The sequence below is a fragment of the Palaemon carinicauda genome, chromosome 31 (assembly GCF_036898095.1).
Source record: "Palaemon carinicauda isolate YSFRI2023 chromosome 31, ASM3689809v2, whole genome shotgun sequence".
In the NCBI taxonomy this organism is placed as follows: domain Eukaryota; kingdom Metazoa; phylum Arthropoda; class Malacostraca; order Decapoda; family Palaemonidae; genus Palaemon; species Palaemon carinicauda.
Window position 1 is genome coordinate 84,125,097 of NC_090755.1, and position 15,947 is coordinate 84,141,043.

General features: G+C 38.7%; 2 protein-coding genes across 6 annotated transcripts in view; one reads left to right on the forward strand and one right to left on the reverse strand.

Moving 5' to 3' along the window:
• veli (L27 and PDZ_signaling domain-containing protein veli) overlaps window positions 1-7,026 on the forward strand; it is a 29,846-nt gene extending 22,820 nt beyond the window's left edge. For all 4 annotated transcript variants that reach the window (XR_011040754.1, XR_011040755.1, XM_068355547.1 and 1 more), the window contains one exon: window positions 3,921-7,026. Coding sequence is in view for 1 of the 4 variants with exons in the window: in XM_068355546.1 (XP_068211647.1) it covers window positions 3,921-3,940 (20 nt within the window). In the remaining 3 variants the exon portion in view is untranslated. The remainder of the gene's footprint in view (window positions 1-3,920) is intronic.
• Window positions 7,027-9,564: 2,538 nt separating this feature from the next.
• Window positions 9,565-15,947, reverse strand: part of dbe (KRR1 small subunit processome component homolog dbe) — a 62,565-nt gene continuing 56,182 nt past the window's right edge. For both annotated transcript variants that reach the window (XM_068355544.1, XM_068355543.1), the window contains exon 6: window positions 9,565-9,982. In XM_068355544.1, the coding sequence (XP_068211645.1) occupies window positions 9,629-9,982 (354 nt within the window). In that variant the 3' untranslated portion in view covers window positions 9,565-9,628. The remainder of the gene's footprint in view (window positions 9,983-15,947) is intronic.

A 15,947-nucleotide genomic window follows, 5' to 3' on the forward strand; every position in this document is an offset into this window, starting at 1 on the left:
TGCAATTCTTGCTTTGCACACGGACACCACACCGTCAGTTTCTTGCATTAATTTTAAAAAAATATTTTCAGATATCATTTATAGTAAGTTTTACCTTGTAATGCCACTTAATATCTTGTGAAATTTTTATTTATAAATTATTTTGTGATAATTTTGTTCCTACTTATTCACAAACATTCTATTTTTGTATAATCTAAATTGATTCAACTCCTGTGTGGGCCTCTGGTATAGTGGTATAACTTCGATAAAGATCCAACTTACATCAATTCTCTTGGGAGGGAAGCCATGTTTTCTCTTGCATACAAACTCTCATCATTGGCAGTTTTTTCTTTTCCCTTTTTTCAGGATGGTTGTACAAATGTTTTGTGCTGTTCTTTAGGTAGTTGGGCTTTTAGTATCCATTATCAATTCTTGATATTAAATCTCCAAGGGCTTTTAGTATCCATTATCAATTCTTGATATTAAATCTCCAAGGGCTTTTAGTATCCATTATCAATTCTTGATATTAAATCTCCAAGGGCTTTTAGTATCCATTATCAATTCTTGATATTAAATCTCCAAGGGCTTTTAGTATCCACTATCAATTCTTGATATTAAATCTCCAAAACTATCGATACAATGGAATCATAGTCTTGTCTTTGAATTGGTCACAATTGTTTGGCCCTCATGATTCAATCTTAAAATTCTGATAAAGGAAAACAATGCTTATATTGAAAGAATTTTTGTGACCGTTGATGTTTTAACCCACTCTGTACATCACGTACAGGAAACAAATCTTTAAAATTACTTTTCAATCAACTTTTACAATTCAGTCGTTAAATTTTTAATGAGTTTTGATATGTAAAGTAACATTTAATGAATTAAAGAAAAACAAACCACTAGTTTGGTTAAATAGATGCTGTTAGTTTATTAAATGCTTTCATAGAAAGTTTGGAGGTATTTCTAATATAATTTCTTGATACTTGGGTAAACCTTGACAGGTCCTTTTTTTTCATTTTGGTTTCAAGTACCAAAGCCAGTTGGTCCTTCTAAGATATACTAAATATGCCACTTCTTGACAAAAATAAGTAAGGTTAGTTTCTTACACACAAGACAAAATACGGTTATCAAACTGCGTGCTATTAAAGGAGTGACGTCACTGGCGTGGGTTGACTAGTAGTAGTACGAGGTCGAACGGCACCTCGCTGTTCGGGGATTTTGACAGGAGATATCTAAGTGGTGCGAAGCCTCTGGTTGTGATTTATCGCGTCCTAGTATTATATCGACACCTTATACAGGTGAGCGAGCTGGGTTCAACCTGGCATTCCCATGCAATTTTTTCTCTGATAATATATAGCAGTTATATACCTTAGAAATGGTGCTTAAGAAGCATTTCACTGGGCGACACGGGTCGGAGCCCAGAAATAAGTAAGGTTAGCTTCTGAATGATTTACAGTATTATTTTGAAGCACAAAGATTCATAGAAAAGAGGGTCGAGTGCCCCTTTTTTCATGAATTTATTGTAGTTCAAAGATACTGTACTTCATTTATCTTGATCTTAGGTTACTCCGCCTGAACTTGTTTAAACTCTGGTACCATTTATTCCACTCAACTCGATCATTTTCTTCCGTAGTGAACTTGAAAGGTTTTTGTTAGGAGGGGAAAAAACAGTAAAACTGTTTCAACCTATTGTCTTCTATAAATTCATTTTCTATGTTTCTTGGACTACTTTCCTTTGCAATCTCGAAACTCAGTGTTAGGGACAGGAAATAATCAAATTTTCCCATCCTGTGTAGTCTCGAAACTTAGTGTTAGGGACAGGAAATAATCAAATTTTCCCCCAAAACGTGACTTGTTACCAATTTATAATTGTTTAGAGTGCAAAGTTATGGAAAAAAAAAGGAATTTGAAAAGGTTTTAGCAAAAACTCTTGTTTTCAGGAATTATAATTTATCATTTAGATATACTGTATTCACAGTGTCTAAGATATAATAGTATTTTTCACTTATACTCTAGTTGGTTCCTAGTTAAACTGTTTGATGATGATGCTAATATTGTTGATAATTTAGCCAGGAACTGTTGTTACTTCATGTTTCGATATTGTTCTATTGCTGGTGCCAATCCAGCCTCATACTCTTTACCTGACCCAAAACTGGTCATCTATGTTTTGACTACTGTTCGTATTTTTCTGTACTTCTGTCTGAAGACAGTCATTCTGATCGGTATGCCGTTCCGTCTTTGCCAAACAGCAATTCTTTTGGTTGGTGTGTTGCATTTTTTCTGATTAAAAACAAAATTCGAGTAAATTTAGACTGGTTGCACTCAGTAGAGACTAAAGTTTATAGAATTTTTTACTGTACGGAGCAGTCCAATTTTATTCCTATTGTCTTGTATTATATACGTTGATGATTACAGTGCCCTCTGTGAAGTTTTGGCAGCAATATTACTGGACTAATCTTTCAAGAATGATTTACTTTATTTGGTTCAGTAATCTCCAAATTTGAATTACTGTATTCTAGTACTGTCATTTTACTGCGTATGCAATATTTCTTCTTTCTGTCGTGAGTTTATCCTGACATTCCCTAATATCTGTCTAATGTTCAGTTCTTGGCTGTAGCCTTTCTGGTAAATTCGGTATTATGTATTGTGAAACTCTTATTCCATCTTACCTTTAGTATATGGAACTAGAGCCTAAGCTCATCAGTAGACAAGGTGCCACTGAATAGAATGCTTCATGGGAGGAACATTTAGTTCATACAGTATACTACAGACATGTAAAATGTAGATTAAAGTTACAGAAATATGTATAATCAGTGAAGAATGTTCATACATGAGATATTTGTTTTTGGAGTTATAGTTTGCTCTGAAGGCGTGCTTTGGAGCCTCCTTTTTTTTTTTTTTCTACCCAGTCAGTTTAATGATTTTTTTTTTTCATCTCGAAGTTAAGGTGAATGGTATTTGAAAATTAATTCATTTTTATATTTTCTGTTTAAAATTTTCATATTGTATTTTGTTTGTGGGTCAGAAAGATACTTTGTCTGAGGAAGCATTTTGTTTCAAAAACATAAGTTTATCATGTGCAATATTATTACCATTTCAGTTATTAGTAGTTTAACCTCCAATTTTTTTTTTTTTTGGACATTTTACATAACTTCTCTTGACACAAAAACTATACAAGATGGGATTTTACAACAGTTATTATCGTATAGCTAAATACATTTCCTTTCTGTTGATATATGTTATATATTTTAAGAAATTTTCATATAAATAATACAGTAAGAGAAAAAAAATGATAATTACTGGACATAATTTGGCACTGAATGGAATAGAAAAATCAAGACGTAAAATAAGTCCAGTGGGCACTCAAGGGTTTAACCAAATTTCATGAACTAATCTTTTTTAATACATCGTAAGTTTTAGATACTTGATAATTTGTTTTTACTACCGAAACCCTTATTTATAGAAATGATGAAAGTCATTTATATTTCATGTTTGCCTTCCTTGAAGAATATTGTTAATTTAAAGAAATTTATAATAATATAACCCCTTTTTGATAGATTTTTAGTGGTTTTGAGTGCACAAAATGTTGAAAACCCCTTCAGTTCCTCTTGGAATTTATAACTTGTTTTTCATAGCATCTTTAGTTTACTACCCGATGCTCTGGGAAAATCAAATGTTAAAGGTGGTTAGTTTCTTTAAATACTACTTTAATATCAAATTAATAACTTATGTAATACACAAAAAGTTGAACCGTTTCAGTTCCTCATGGAATTTATAACTTGTTTTTCATAGCATCTTTTGTTTACTACCCGATGCTCTGGGAAAATCAAATGTTAAAGGTGGTTGGTTTCTTTCTTTAAATGCTACTTTAATATCAAATTAATTATAACTTTTGTAACATATTCTTGAGTTGGCTGTTCAAGTGTACCTCTTCTCCGCAGGTGGGAATCAGTGGAACTAATCATCCTCTGGAAGCAGTTACCTGCAACACACCAAAGATGTAGCCCTCTCGTTGCTTCGTGGTAGATGTCATTCCTTCATTGTGCTTAGCGAGAACCTTTATTGACGTTCACTCGGTGTTCAGAGTTACGAGGAAAAATTTAGTATTTATTATGTACCCTCTTTTAGATTGTTGTATCATAGTACAGTAGTTATAGTTATCGTATTTCTTTCTCTTGATTAGTTTGAAGTACTTATAATACTTTTTCAAAATACGCTGTATGTGAGGCGCTTAGTTTTCATGAATTTTTTAAATTTTGAATAGGATAGCAAAATTTTAAATACATTTACAAATTGATTTACATGAAAAATCCTGAATTTGGTTCTTTATATCTTGAACTTTTTGTTTGATAAACTACAGTAACAACTAAAAGCTTTCTGGATTTATGGAAATAATTTTTCCAAGAGTCAATTTAAAGGTTTGGTATTTTTTCTTGTATAGCATTTGATATTGAAAAAAAATTTTTGACTACATATAAATATAGTTTTCATTGAAAGGGTTAGGTGGGTGAGATCTTGATTAGGTACAATATTTGTAAAGGATTTATCGAGTGATGAAGAAATGTTTTTATTTAATTTTAAAAAGACACCCACATTTTCAATCACTTCATCTGATATTGAAAAAAATTTCTTGACTTCATATAAATATAGTTTTCATTGAAAGGGTTATGTGGGTGAGATCTTGATTAGGTACAATATTTATAAAGGATTTATTGAGTAATGAACAAAGATTTTTATTTAATTGAAAAAAGAAAGTCGCATTTTCAATCACTTAACGAAGAAAGGCAGCTCTATATTCGAGTACTCGTTTTTAGAATATAGAAGGGCAGCTTATTTTTAAGTTGGAACAGTTGTTACAACAGTACTTATATTTTATCCAATCCTTGTGCTGTGAAATATTCAAATAACATAGACATGACCTCCCAATCAAGTGTTACGAGTTCCCTATATATACAGATTTTGATAGTGTCATCGTTACATTATTTAATTAGATAGATAGATAGTCCCTTCTGACTTTTTGAGAGTAGCTGAAGTTTCCTAACCAATTGTGGTTGTTAATAGTTATAGGAAAATCTTTAGCAAGCCGAATAAAGAGCCCACGGGAAAGTAAATCTTTTAAAGAGTAGGTAAACAAGATGCTAAATATATCACAATACTTGTATATTTGTCAGTACTAGATGCCACAAGTTCAAGTTCTGAGTTTGTGAATTATTCAAGCAGCTCATCTATCAAGTAGATTATTCTTCCATTAATGTGTATGTATACATAGCCTTTGCTGAGCCAATTGGAATACTGATAGATGTTATTAAATGACCCCATGAATAGTTTAAGGAAAATAGTCAATGTTTGGATTGGTGTAAAATAATGTCTTTATATATCTTCGAGATGGGATGCAATAATTTGTACCAAGAATCCGTTTTTTCCTATATTAAAGGAGGCATCAACCATTTTCAATGGAAGTAACATTTTCATAAGCCTTAGGTCTGTGGTTGATGTCCAAAAGAATTGCATTTCTAGCAGTGTGGGTAAATACGATAGGTCCAACATCTTTGTTGGTAATAAGCCCCATGTGATGGGGTTTTTAATTTGTTGCAGCAGCAAGTAAAAGGGTGTAAAGGATTAGAATTAATAGCACTGAGGTATACTTTAAATCAATTGTCTCATAAAATGGTTCCTTTACAGTAATATCATGAGTTGGAGCTGTTTCATCACAAACATATTCTTAAAAGTAATCCATCTTTTATAGTCAAATCAGTGGACTATTCCTAAATAATACGTTGGTATGAAGAACTATCATGTTTTAAAAAAGTTAGAATCTTGGATGTTTTAATAAGCTGGGGCATAAAGGGAAGAGAACTGGGCTAGCATCATTGCTAATTGTAGTCGAGAAGTAAGAATAGGATACCAACTAAGCCCACTAGACTAGTCTACTGGTAGACAGACCATAGTAAACATCAGTCACACAAATGGTGCTAAAAAAAAAGAAAAAAAAAAAGAGCATATTACATACATATACCATGGCACTTACCCCAATTTTGGGGGGTAGCCGACATCAACAAATGAAATAAAAACAAAAAAGGGGACCTCTACTCTCTATGTTCCTCCCAGCCTAACAAGGGACTCAACCGAGTTCAGCAAAGATGAGTTATGAACGACAGTTTCTTTAACTGAAACGAATTAAATACAGTATTGAATGTCGAGCGCCTGTGGAAGTAAAAGAGTTCTGGAGTCTAGGTCAAGGCATGTGTCTTGGTGGCCATAATGTGTCAAAGCGAGGCTATTAAATATGAATTACACTAAGCTAGTAACAGTGCAAGATGATCAATGTACTCGCACATCTGAATGAATAGAGATAATATAGAGCTCTGCTAAAAGTTTAGTTATTTATTGTCTGATCAAAGATACTGGACTGAAAGCATCTAATACTGTAAAGATTTATTTTGATATTAGCTGGGAAGTGAAGAGTTTGGTTTCATTCCTAAGCCGTATTGGTTTGTTGCATACCTTTGTGGTATGGGTAATGTATATCCTGTGAAATGAAGTTGATTGAAACAGTTAACACGAAAGAGAAACTTTGAAGTTTGTGCAAAGTACCACATGGTATATTTAGGATATTTTGATATGTTTATCAATCAACTGCTCATGCTTCATTCTTTTTAGACATCATAATAATAATGCAACAGTTTGCCTGTTTCAGATAATCTAGTTCATATCAAATCCGTAAGCCATAATTTTCTAGTTAATGTAGGATTTAACATGACTAGAAACAGTTAGCAAGCTTTTATTAATTCAGTATTTTCATTGTTATTTGCAGTTATGCTTTAAGTTAAATTCTAAATATTTTCTATTCATTACACATAGCTGGCCTTTGAGCAGAGAAAAACTTGATATAACAAACGTGGGACGATAATTTAATGTTATTACTTATAACAGGTGATGTTATAGTAAAATGGAGAGCTTTTTAATTACTTGAATTTAATTGTACTTCTCTTGTTTCTTAAATGTCTTTTATAATGTAAGGGTTGAATAAAGATTTTATCTTCAAAACTGCTTTTTGATTCAAGCCTGATTTACGATGATAAAATCGAAAGGTAGGTGTACTCCTTCTCTCCTCGTATCTAACATTGTCCAGCAGTTGGCCTGCCACTTTCCTTGTGTTGTGATAAGTTTCAAGACTACTAACTGAAATTATTGTCCTAATTTTTATAATTAACATTAGTTTCCTGTTTATCAGTCTTGTGATTTAAACTTGGTGGCCTTGCCTTTTAAATTTTTTCAAGAGTTCACTTGTCACCCTCGTAGAAAAGCTATTGTGTAGATTATCTGTTTTAAATGTTCATGTTTAGATTTAACCCTTTAACCCCCAGGCTATTTGGAAATTTCCAACCCTTAACCCCCAAGGGGTTATTTTTTTCCCAGCACATTTTGCAGCATATTTTTTTTAAATTGCTCTAACAGCCTTAATTTTTGTCATAGAGAGGTCAGGTTGGTCTGATTCTCTTGGAAAATGCCTGAATTTTTTTCAAAAAATTATAAAAAATATGAAAAAAAAATTTTTTATAGCATTTTTTTGCAAGGACGTACCGGTACGTCCATGGGGGTAAAGGGGTGGGTTTTGTGAAACGTACCAGTACGTCCTTTGGGGGTAAAAGGGTTAAATGTTATATTTGTCATCTGAGCATAGATCTGGTAGTAATCTTAGTCCTCTGGAAACGTTTGCCTGCTATAATTGGGATAAACCACAGTGTTACAAATACTTTTCCAGGATGAACTCTCAAGAATTTAGCTTAGAGTTTCTTCAATTTTTATACTGCTGTTTCTCATCCACTACTAGTACTTTCTTAATAATAATATTTTTCAGGTGATAGTTTGGCTGTGCATCATTCCTTTTGTGCCACTAAACATAGTAACCCTCCATTGTCCAATTCCAACCAAGATTGCTATTCTGCCACTACTTTTGATATTCATATAAAGGAGGCTTACAAGCTTAACCCTTTTACCCCCAAAGGACGTACTGGTACGTTTCACAAAAGCCATCCCTTTACCCCCATGGACGTACCGGTACGTCCTAGCAAAAAAGTGCTATAAAAAATTTTTTTTTCATATTTTTGATAATTTTTTGAGAAAATTCAGGCATTTTCCAAGAGAATGAGACCAACCTGACCTCTCTATGACAAAAATTAAGGCTGTTAGAGCAATTTAAAAAAAATATACTGCCAAATGTGCTGGGAAAAAAATAACCCCCTGGGGGTTAAGGGTTGGAAATTTCCAAATAGCCTGGGGGTAAAAGGATTAAATTCCATTTAAAGATCTTATATTGTCTTTACATGAGGCTGAGTGATTTAACCACGCATCCCAATCGTGTTCCTGGGATAAGAGAGGAGTAACACATGCCAGTGTAGAGATTTTTTCATCATCAGATGGAGCTATCCTAGTGACACATTGTTGTTGAATGGCCTTCACAATGCCAGCTTTGGGCTACAACTCCATATATTCATTTTTATGACATTCAAAGCTAAGGCACAGAGATTTGCCATGACCAGACGCTTGTGTGGAATACAATCGTGACAGCCCCTAAGTAATGATAGGAGCATATAACAGAAACTGTTCCGAATATCACTCGCAGAACAACCACAGTCAAGGTGCATCAAAGACCATGATTGTGAAGCAGCTTGATCTGTGACATCCTAGGATCAGAGTTGTGCTGATGGTCTAACACCTGTCAAGAGATAAAAGGCTTCACGTTGCTGTGTGAAAGCTCAAAGTCCGTGTAATATGAGTTGACAGTTCCCTTGTGCCATAGCAATCTCTAAACTTGAAACAGTCCATATGACTCAAACTTGGTATTAACGGTAAAAAATAAAAGTTGAGGAGCCACCTCTTCTGTGGTAGCGAAAACTCAGCCCTGGTTGGCGATCTCAAGAGTTCATAAAGGATAACTAGAATTAATACGACTCGGATTGTATGCATAAATAGGCATTTCTGTGGTGACTCGTGCTTTTGTATGAACACAATACAGTATAAACAGCAATATTTTATTTTGCTAATCGAGATTCAAAATGATTAGTTTCATAGCTCAATTCTAATAACCATTAACTCTTTCAATAGATTTAATATTTCAGTTCCAGGGCCTTTATTGGGAGGATATCTTGACTTGTCTTGGCACAAAAATCTATTGGTACTAGAATTTAAATAACAAAACAAACATATAGCTGAATAAATTTACTTTCCATTGAAATATGGGTTTACTTATTTTGTAAAAATATTACTCTATAAAATTAAGAATACTGGATATAGAATGTCTTAAGGAATTCAAAGGGTTAACAAGCGTCAATTGGAGTCGATGAAATTTATATACACCTAAAAGTGTATTGTGAATTTACTTGAAAATAACCCTAGACAATAGTTTGATGCAAATGAAATTAGCTTTCTTTTCTAACACCAAAAATCCCTCTCGTGGCATCCGAGCAAAATATGGGGTAACTTTAAATCCATAATGGTTGAGAATTGTGAAATTCAAGTGAGAACATAATGAGTGAGGAGGTACCAGATATATTCACATAGTAAATTGAAAAAAAAAATCCATTTATTCAAATATGTATTAATAACATACAAATCAACATAATGAAAAGATAAGCTATGTCACTTACTAATTAGTCTTATTCTTCTTTGCCTTTTTAACTTTATTCTTGAGAGCAGCAAGGTCGATTTCGCCGCTTTCCTTCGACTGCTGGCCTGAATATTTTGGCTCTTCAGGAGCAATATAAGGTTTAGCACGTTTCTCATTGCGTCTGGCTCCTGGTTCAAATTTCCTTTTCTTCCCTTTGCCTTTTTCTTCTTGACAAACAAAGTATTTTCCTTCTGCCAGTGACTTGTCAATGTTTCTTTCAGCTGGTTCTGGTGGGAATGGAGTGTAAGGCTTTTTCGTTTGTAGATTCTTGGGCTTTTTAGTCTGAACATTTCTGTGTGTTAATTTAGGCAAAAATCGGCTCCAGTCTTCTTTCTGTAAATTAATAAAAGTCAAAATCTTGTTCATATGAAACCAGTTATATAATAACTATATAAATCTATATAACTATAGATTGTGATTAAAAGGACTGCCATTCTTCCCTATTCTACTTCGTTCATCTACAAGAGGTCAACATATACTTGTCTTCGGTCAACTAGACAATTGGGTTTTATGGGAAAAATATAATTTCTGGGCTCGAACCTGTGCCGCCCAGTGAATAAGCTCCATTTAAGCACTTATTCTTAGGTAATTTACTGCTAAATATACCAGAGAAAAAATGTAAAGGAGTGCTAGGTTAACTAGCTCGCTCACCTATTGGTGTCGGTATAAAATTGGGCGTATATTCCAGAGGTCCCGCACTATTTAGATTAATCCACGACAGAGAACCCCAATAGAGGAGAGCCGTTCAACCTCACTCGGTACTACTACAATGCATCCGCTCAGAACCCAACTCCGTTTAGCACGACTTGTGCAGTAACCCGCATTTTTCAAGTGCTCTCGATTTTTGGATATTTTCTAGTGAATTATGGCTTCTTCGTCGGTTTCCCAGGAGACACCGTCCAAGTTAAGTACCAAGCTGGGTTTTACTGTGTTTTGAGCAACCTAGATCGTTTAATATTTATATTATAGGAGTTTATTCTCTTCGTTCATACCGATCTTGCTTGATTTCACTACAGTTGGTACTCCTGTTTTTGAGAGCTTTTAATTTTCACTTGCGGTGTTACTATGTGTATTATTTTTATGATCAAATATTATTTGTTATTGTGAATATTCATTATTTAGCGTTTAGAATCCTCGTGGTTCAATTTTTGGGCCGATATCATTTACGTATCGCTATGGCTGCCGACCGTGCTAAGGCGGCAATGTTATTTTAGCCATCAGGTGTGTCTTTTGCGATTTAATTATTTATGTTGCATGCCTTGCCCAAAAATTTTCTATGTGTTTATTCATATATTTAACGCTTTTATTATTATTATAATGAATATTTGTGCCATTACTCCGTTTGATCTGTCTGTTTGGGGATCGTCAGTTGGTAGCCCTGCTGCCTCGTATCACGTGATCCTCCCCCACGCTCCCCCTCTAGCTAGGTGGGAGGCTAGGCTTCTCCCCCCTCCACTAAGGGACCGTTGCCTTCCCTCCTTTTAGAGGGGGTAGTTAAGTGTTTATGGACTTTGTCCTCCGGGTGGCCCGGCGGTTTAGTCTCTGTCTAGTCTGGTTGGCCACCGGTCTACAGAGTTGGATCCCGGTGTACCCTATTTTATATTCACTTTTCATTCTGGCTTATGTTATACGAAACCCTCCGGGTTCGATTGGCAGTTCTTAGTTACAGTTCCGCCCCCCTATTATTTTATAACATTTCCTATGATGATTATATATGACAGATCACTACCCCGGAGTCCCTAAAGGAATTGGTATTGAATATACCTTTATTTCCCGGCCCGGGGTCTACCCCACCCCGGGAAATCAGACACTATGTGTCTTAATTCCTTGTTTTTGCATCCTTTTTTATGCTCCCGGCTTGACCGGAATGGATGGCTATACTTTAGTTTCAAGTTAGACTTATGTTTAGGCCCGGGACCCCCGGTCCCGCCCCTATGTAAGAATATTATAGTTAAGCTCTAACCTTGCGTTAGACCTATGTTAGGCCCGGGTCCTCCGGACCCGCCCCTAAAAAAAAAAAAAAAAAAAAAATTATTTTATTTTTTACAGTCTAATCTTGTGTTAGACCTATGTTAGGCCCTACTTAAAAGAATAGTACAGTTAAACTCTATTCTTGTGTTAGACCTATGTTAGGCCACTTATAGAATAGTACAGTTAGGCTCTAATCTTGTGTTAGACCTATGTTAGGCCCGGGTCCTCCAGACCCGCCCCTAATTAAGAGAATTACAGTTTCTCATATACTATTCTTTTTACAGATGGTGCATTGTCTGACGCCGGCCTGTGCAGCTGTTCTGCACCAGCCTTGTGGCCACTCCGTCTGCCGATCTCACGCCCCTTGTGGGGTTCAACTGGAAGACGTTGTGGTATGGCACCCGGATAACTGTGTGATTTGCTTCGACCTCATCACTACCCTTGGTTCTGACTCGGTGAGTCCCGTTGGCTATATTGCCTTCTTATTTTATTTACTATTAGTAAGATATCTATGGTCTTGAAGGACCATTGGGAGTTTCCCTTTTATAATTCCCACTATTATTTCAGGCATCCCCGGAGCAAAAGTCTGCGGCTCGGGCCACACTGAAGGTGTGGGTTGGTGGTTTTGCCCGGAATGTAAAGTCTAAGCGGCCGTACGTCCTATCTGAGGACTACTGCACCATGGTTTACCCCAACGCCAAGTCTTCAGCTGCTGTGGCTAGGCATGTGGCAGCTCCCATCATTGCCCACATTGATGCCACTATAACGGGTCTCATCGACCCAGAGCAAGATCCATCGGACGCCCCCGGAGGTCTGGAGGACAATGTTGCCTCCATGAACCTGGACGTCGAACCAATGTTGCTAGACGAGCCGGATACAGGTAGGGTGGTAAGTGAGGCAGGTGTGTCCGGCGCTGAGATTCCTATCCTCAGCCCCGCTCTTTCTTCTTCTTCTGATCGCTCTTCCTTTCTTGGATTTTCTGGGGACCGTGATTCGTCTCAACGTTCATACCCGGTTCCCCCTAAGGATAAGTCTACTTCAAGGACCTTACCCAAAGCTCGCAAGCCTCACAAGACTTCTCATGGCTCTAAACATGGTACGAACCCGTCTTCAAAGACCTCTGGTTCCTCCTCTAAGTCTCACGACCCGGGAGTTCCTTCCGCCCCTCCTGCTGCTAGCCCGGGCCTTTCCGAATCAGCTATGCTTCGCATCGTGTCGGAGATGCAGGAAAAGTTGGTTTCGGAGATGCAGTCGAGGATGGACACGATGTTCTCTAACTTCGGTCAGAGAATTGGGGCTTTAGAGCAAGGAGCTCCGGAGAGAGTCCAAAGCTCTCTCATACCGGATGCCTCTAAGCTCCCGCCGTTTGCCAAGAACAACCCCTGGCGGATGGCTCTTCATTCCCCGTTCTCAGACGGAATGTTGACTCTGGAGGGCCTTGGCACTCGCCCTCTAGAGGACTTTGAATTCTTTCCTCCGGGTCTGGCATTTCCATTTCATGGTTATGCCAGACTTACCGAGGAAGCTTTAGTCCGATTAGACAAGGTCCCCAAAGAGACGGTCATCTTCCCGAAGGAGCAAGCCCAATCTGTTTGGGCCAGATTTTTGAATGACATCGGCTGCACTAACACCATGCTGACGCCTCATAAAAGCTCCTTTACGATGTTTTTAATGGACAAGACCACCTTGACTCCATGCGTCAATAAGGTGGCAGAGCTTGCCTTTCAATATGCTCTGGAGGAGAAGCCCTTGCCTCCCATCCGAGAGGTGGATCCAATCTCCCTCCTTCTTCCCTCAGGTATTGAGTGTTGGCACAACGTCCATACCACCTTTACCTCCGGCAAGCTTGCAGCAGACTGTGCCTCAGTCTTGTTTAGTGAGAAGCTTCCCCGTCTCCCGGAATCTCTCATTAAACAGGAATATGATTCCCGCCTACGTGTGAGCCGTACTCTAAACCTGGCCACATCCACGAAGTCGATAGCCTTGACTTACGATACGGAGAGTATTTTTAAGTCTCTCAACAAGGCTACGCTACAGTCGTTATATTATGACTTATATGACTTTGCTACTGCTAAACGCAGATGTCGCAAGCATGTTCTAGCTGAGGCGACGATTAGGCATGAACCTAATAAACTCATCCGGTCCTCCTGTTGGGGTTCAAATCTCTTCCCCGAGGATCTCGTAGAGGAAGTCTTGGCGGAGGCCACTAGGGTTAATCAGAGCCTTAAAGCCCGTTGGGGTTTGACCCCTAAACGCAAGTATGACCCCGCAAATTATCAAGCCCGGGGTAGGAAGAAGCTTAGACCATATACCTCCACCCAGTTCAGGCAACAACAGAGTGCTTCATCCAACTTCCGGCTGCCTCTTCCTCCATCTTCTGTTGCCCCTGCACAGCCTTCCACCTCTCGGGCTCCTTCGGATGACTATGTCACCGTTCTGCTACCTAAGAGCCAGCTTTCTGGTGCCTCCGCCACTTCCCCTGCCTTTAACCAGTCCTACGAGGCTCATAGCTCTTCCCAGAGTTATGGTAGAGGTAGAGGCTACCACCGTGGCTCTAACCAGAACAAAGGCAGGGGAAGAGCCTTTCGCAGAGGAAAGAACTTCCGAGGCGGACGTGGAGGCAACTCCTCAAACCAATACTGAGGTGCAGCAGGTAGGGGGGAGGCTCTATGCCTTCCGCAACAAATGGAGGTTCAGTCCCTGGGCGTTCAGTATCATCTCCAAGGGACTAGGGTGGAGTTGGATTCAAGGACCTCCTCCTCCGAACAAATTTCGTCAACATTCCACTCCGGACCTGGTCGAATTTGTCCAGGATCTTTTACAAAAGAATGCCATACAAGAAACGAAACATCTGAAGTTTCAAGGTCGGCTGTTCAGTGTCCCGAAGAAGGATTCAGACAAAAGAAGAGTGATTCTAGATCTATCCCTTCTCAACTTGTCCATTCAATGCGACAAGTTTCGAATGCTTACCGTCTCGCAGGTGCGGACCTTACTTCCCCGTGGGGCCGTCACCACCTCTATCGATCTTACAGACGCCTACTATCACGTCCCGATAGCGAGACACTTCCGTCCGTACCTAGGCTTTCGCTTAGGGGACAAAAGTTACTCCTTCAAGGTGATGCCTTTCGGGCTCAACATTGCCCCAAGGATCTTCACAAAGCTAGCAGAAGTCGCTGTTCAGGAACTCAGGAATCAAGGGATTCAAGTAGTAGCCTATCTGGACGACTGGCTCATTTGGTCAGACACCTCCCAAAATTGCCTAAAAGCCACTCACAAAGTCATCCATTATCTTCAATCTCTAGGCTTCCAGATCAACTTCAAGAAGTCCCGTCTTCTTCCAAAATCGAAGTTCCAATGGCTCGGCCTGCAATGGGATCTTATATCTCATACTCTGTGTCTTCCCAGACCCAAGAGGTTAGAGATTGCAAGAAACACCAAACGCTTTCTCAAAGACAAAGTAAGTTCCAGACGGCTTCAAGAGAAGATTCTGGGGTCCCTTCAGTTTGCCTCAGTGACGGATCTTCTTCTGAAGGCAAAATTGAAAGATATCAATCGTGTCTGGCGTTCGAGGGCGAACCGGAAGCTCCGGGACAGGAAAGTCCGCCTTCCTCCCATTCTACGGGAAAGACTTCTTCCTTGGACAAGAGCAAACAGTCTGTCAAAGTCAGTTCCCCTTCGATTTCCGCCCCCGGAATTAATCATTCACACAGACGCATCCCTATCAGGTTGGGGCGGCTATTCTCAGCTCAAGAAAGTTCAAGGTCTTTGGACTCCCTTGTTCCGCCATTTTCACATCAATGTGCTAGAGGCCATGGCAGTTCTTCTAACCCTGAAACGTCTCGCTCTTCCCAAGAAACAACACCTTCGTCTGGTCCTCGACAGCGAAGTGGTGGTCCGCTGCCTCAACAGAGGCGGGTCAAAGTCAGGGCCTCTGAACCATGTTCTAGTAGCCATATTCTCCCTAGCAGCCTCGAACCGTTGGCATCTTTCAGCTGTCCACCTGGCGGGAGTCCGGAATGTAGTGGCAGATGCCCTGTCCCGGACCTCCCCTCTAGAATCGGAATGGTCACTCGATCTAAAGTCATTTCGGTGGATTCTCTCTCAGGTTCCCGGTCTCCAAGTGGACCTCTTCGCCACGGAATCCAACCACAAATTGAGAGTATATGTGGCTCCCAATCTAGACCCTCAGGCTTACGCCACAGACGCCATGTCACAGAATTGGGACAACTGGGAAAAGATTTATCTCTTTCCCCCGGTGAATCTTTTGCTGAAAGTTCTAGACAAACTGAGATCCTTCAAGGGACAAGTAGCCTTGGTCGCACCCAAC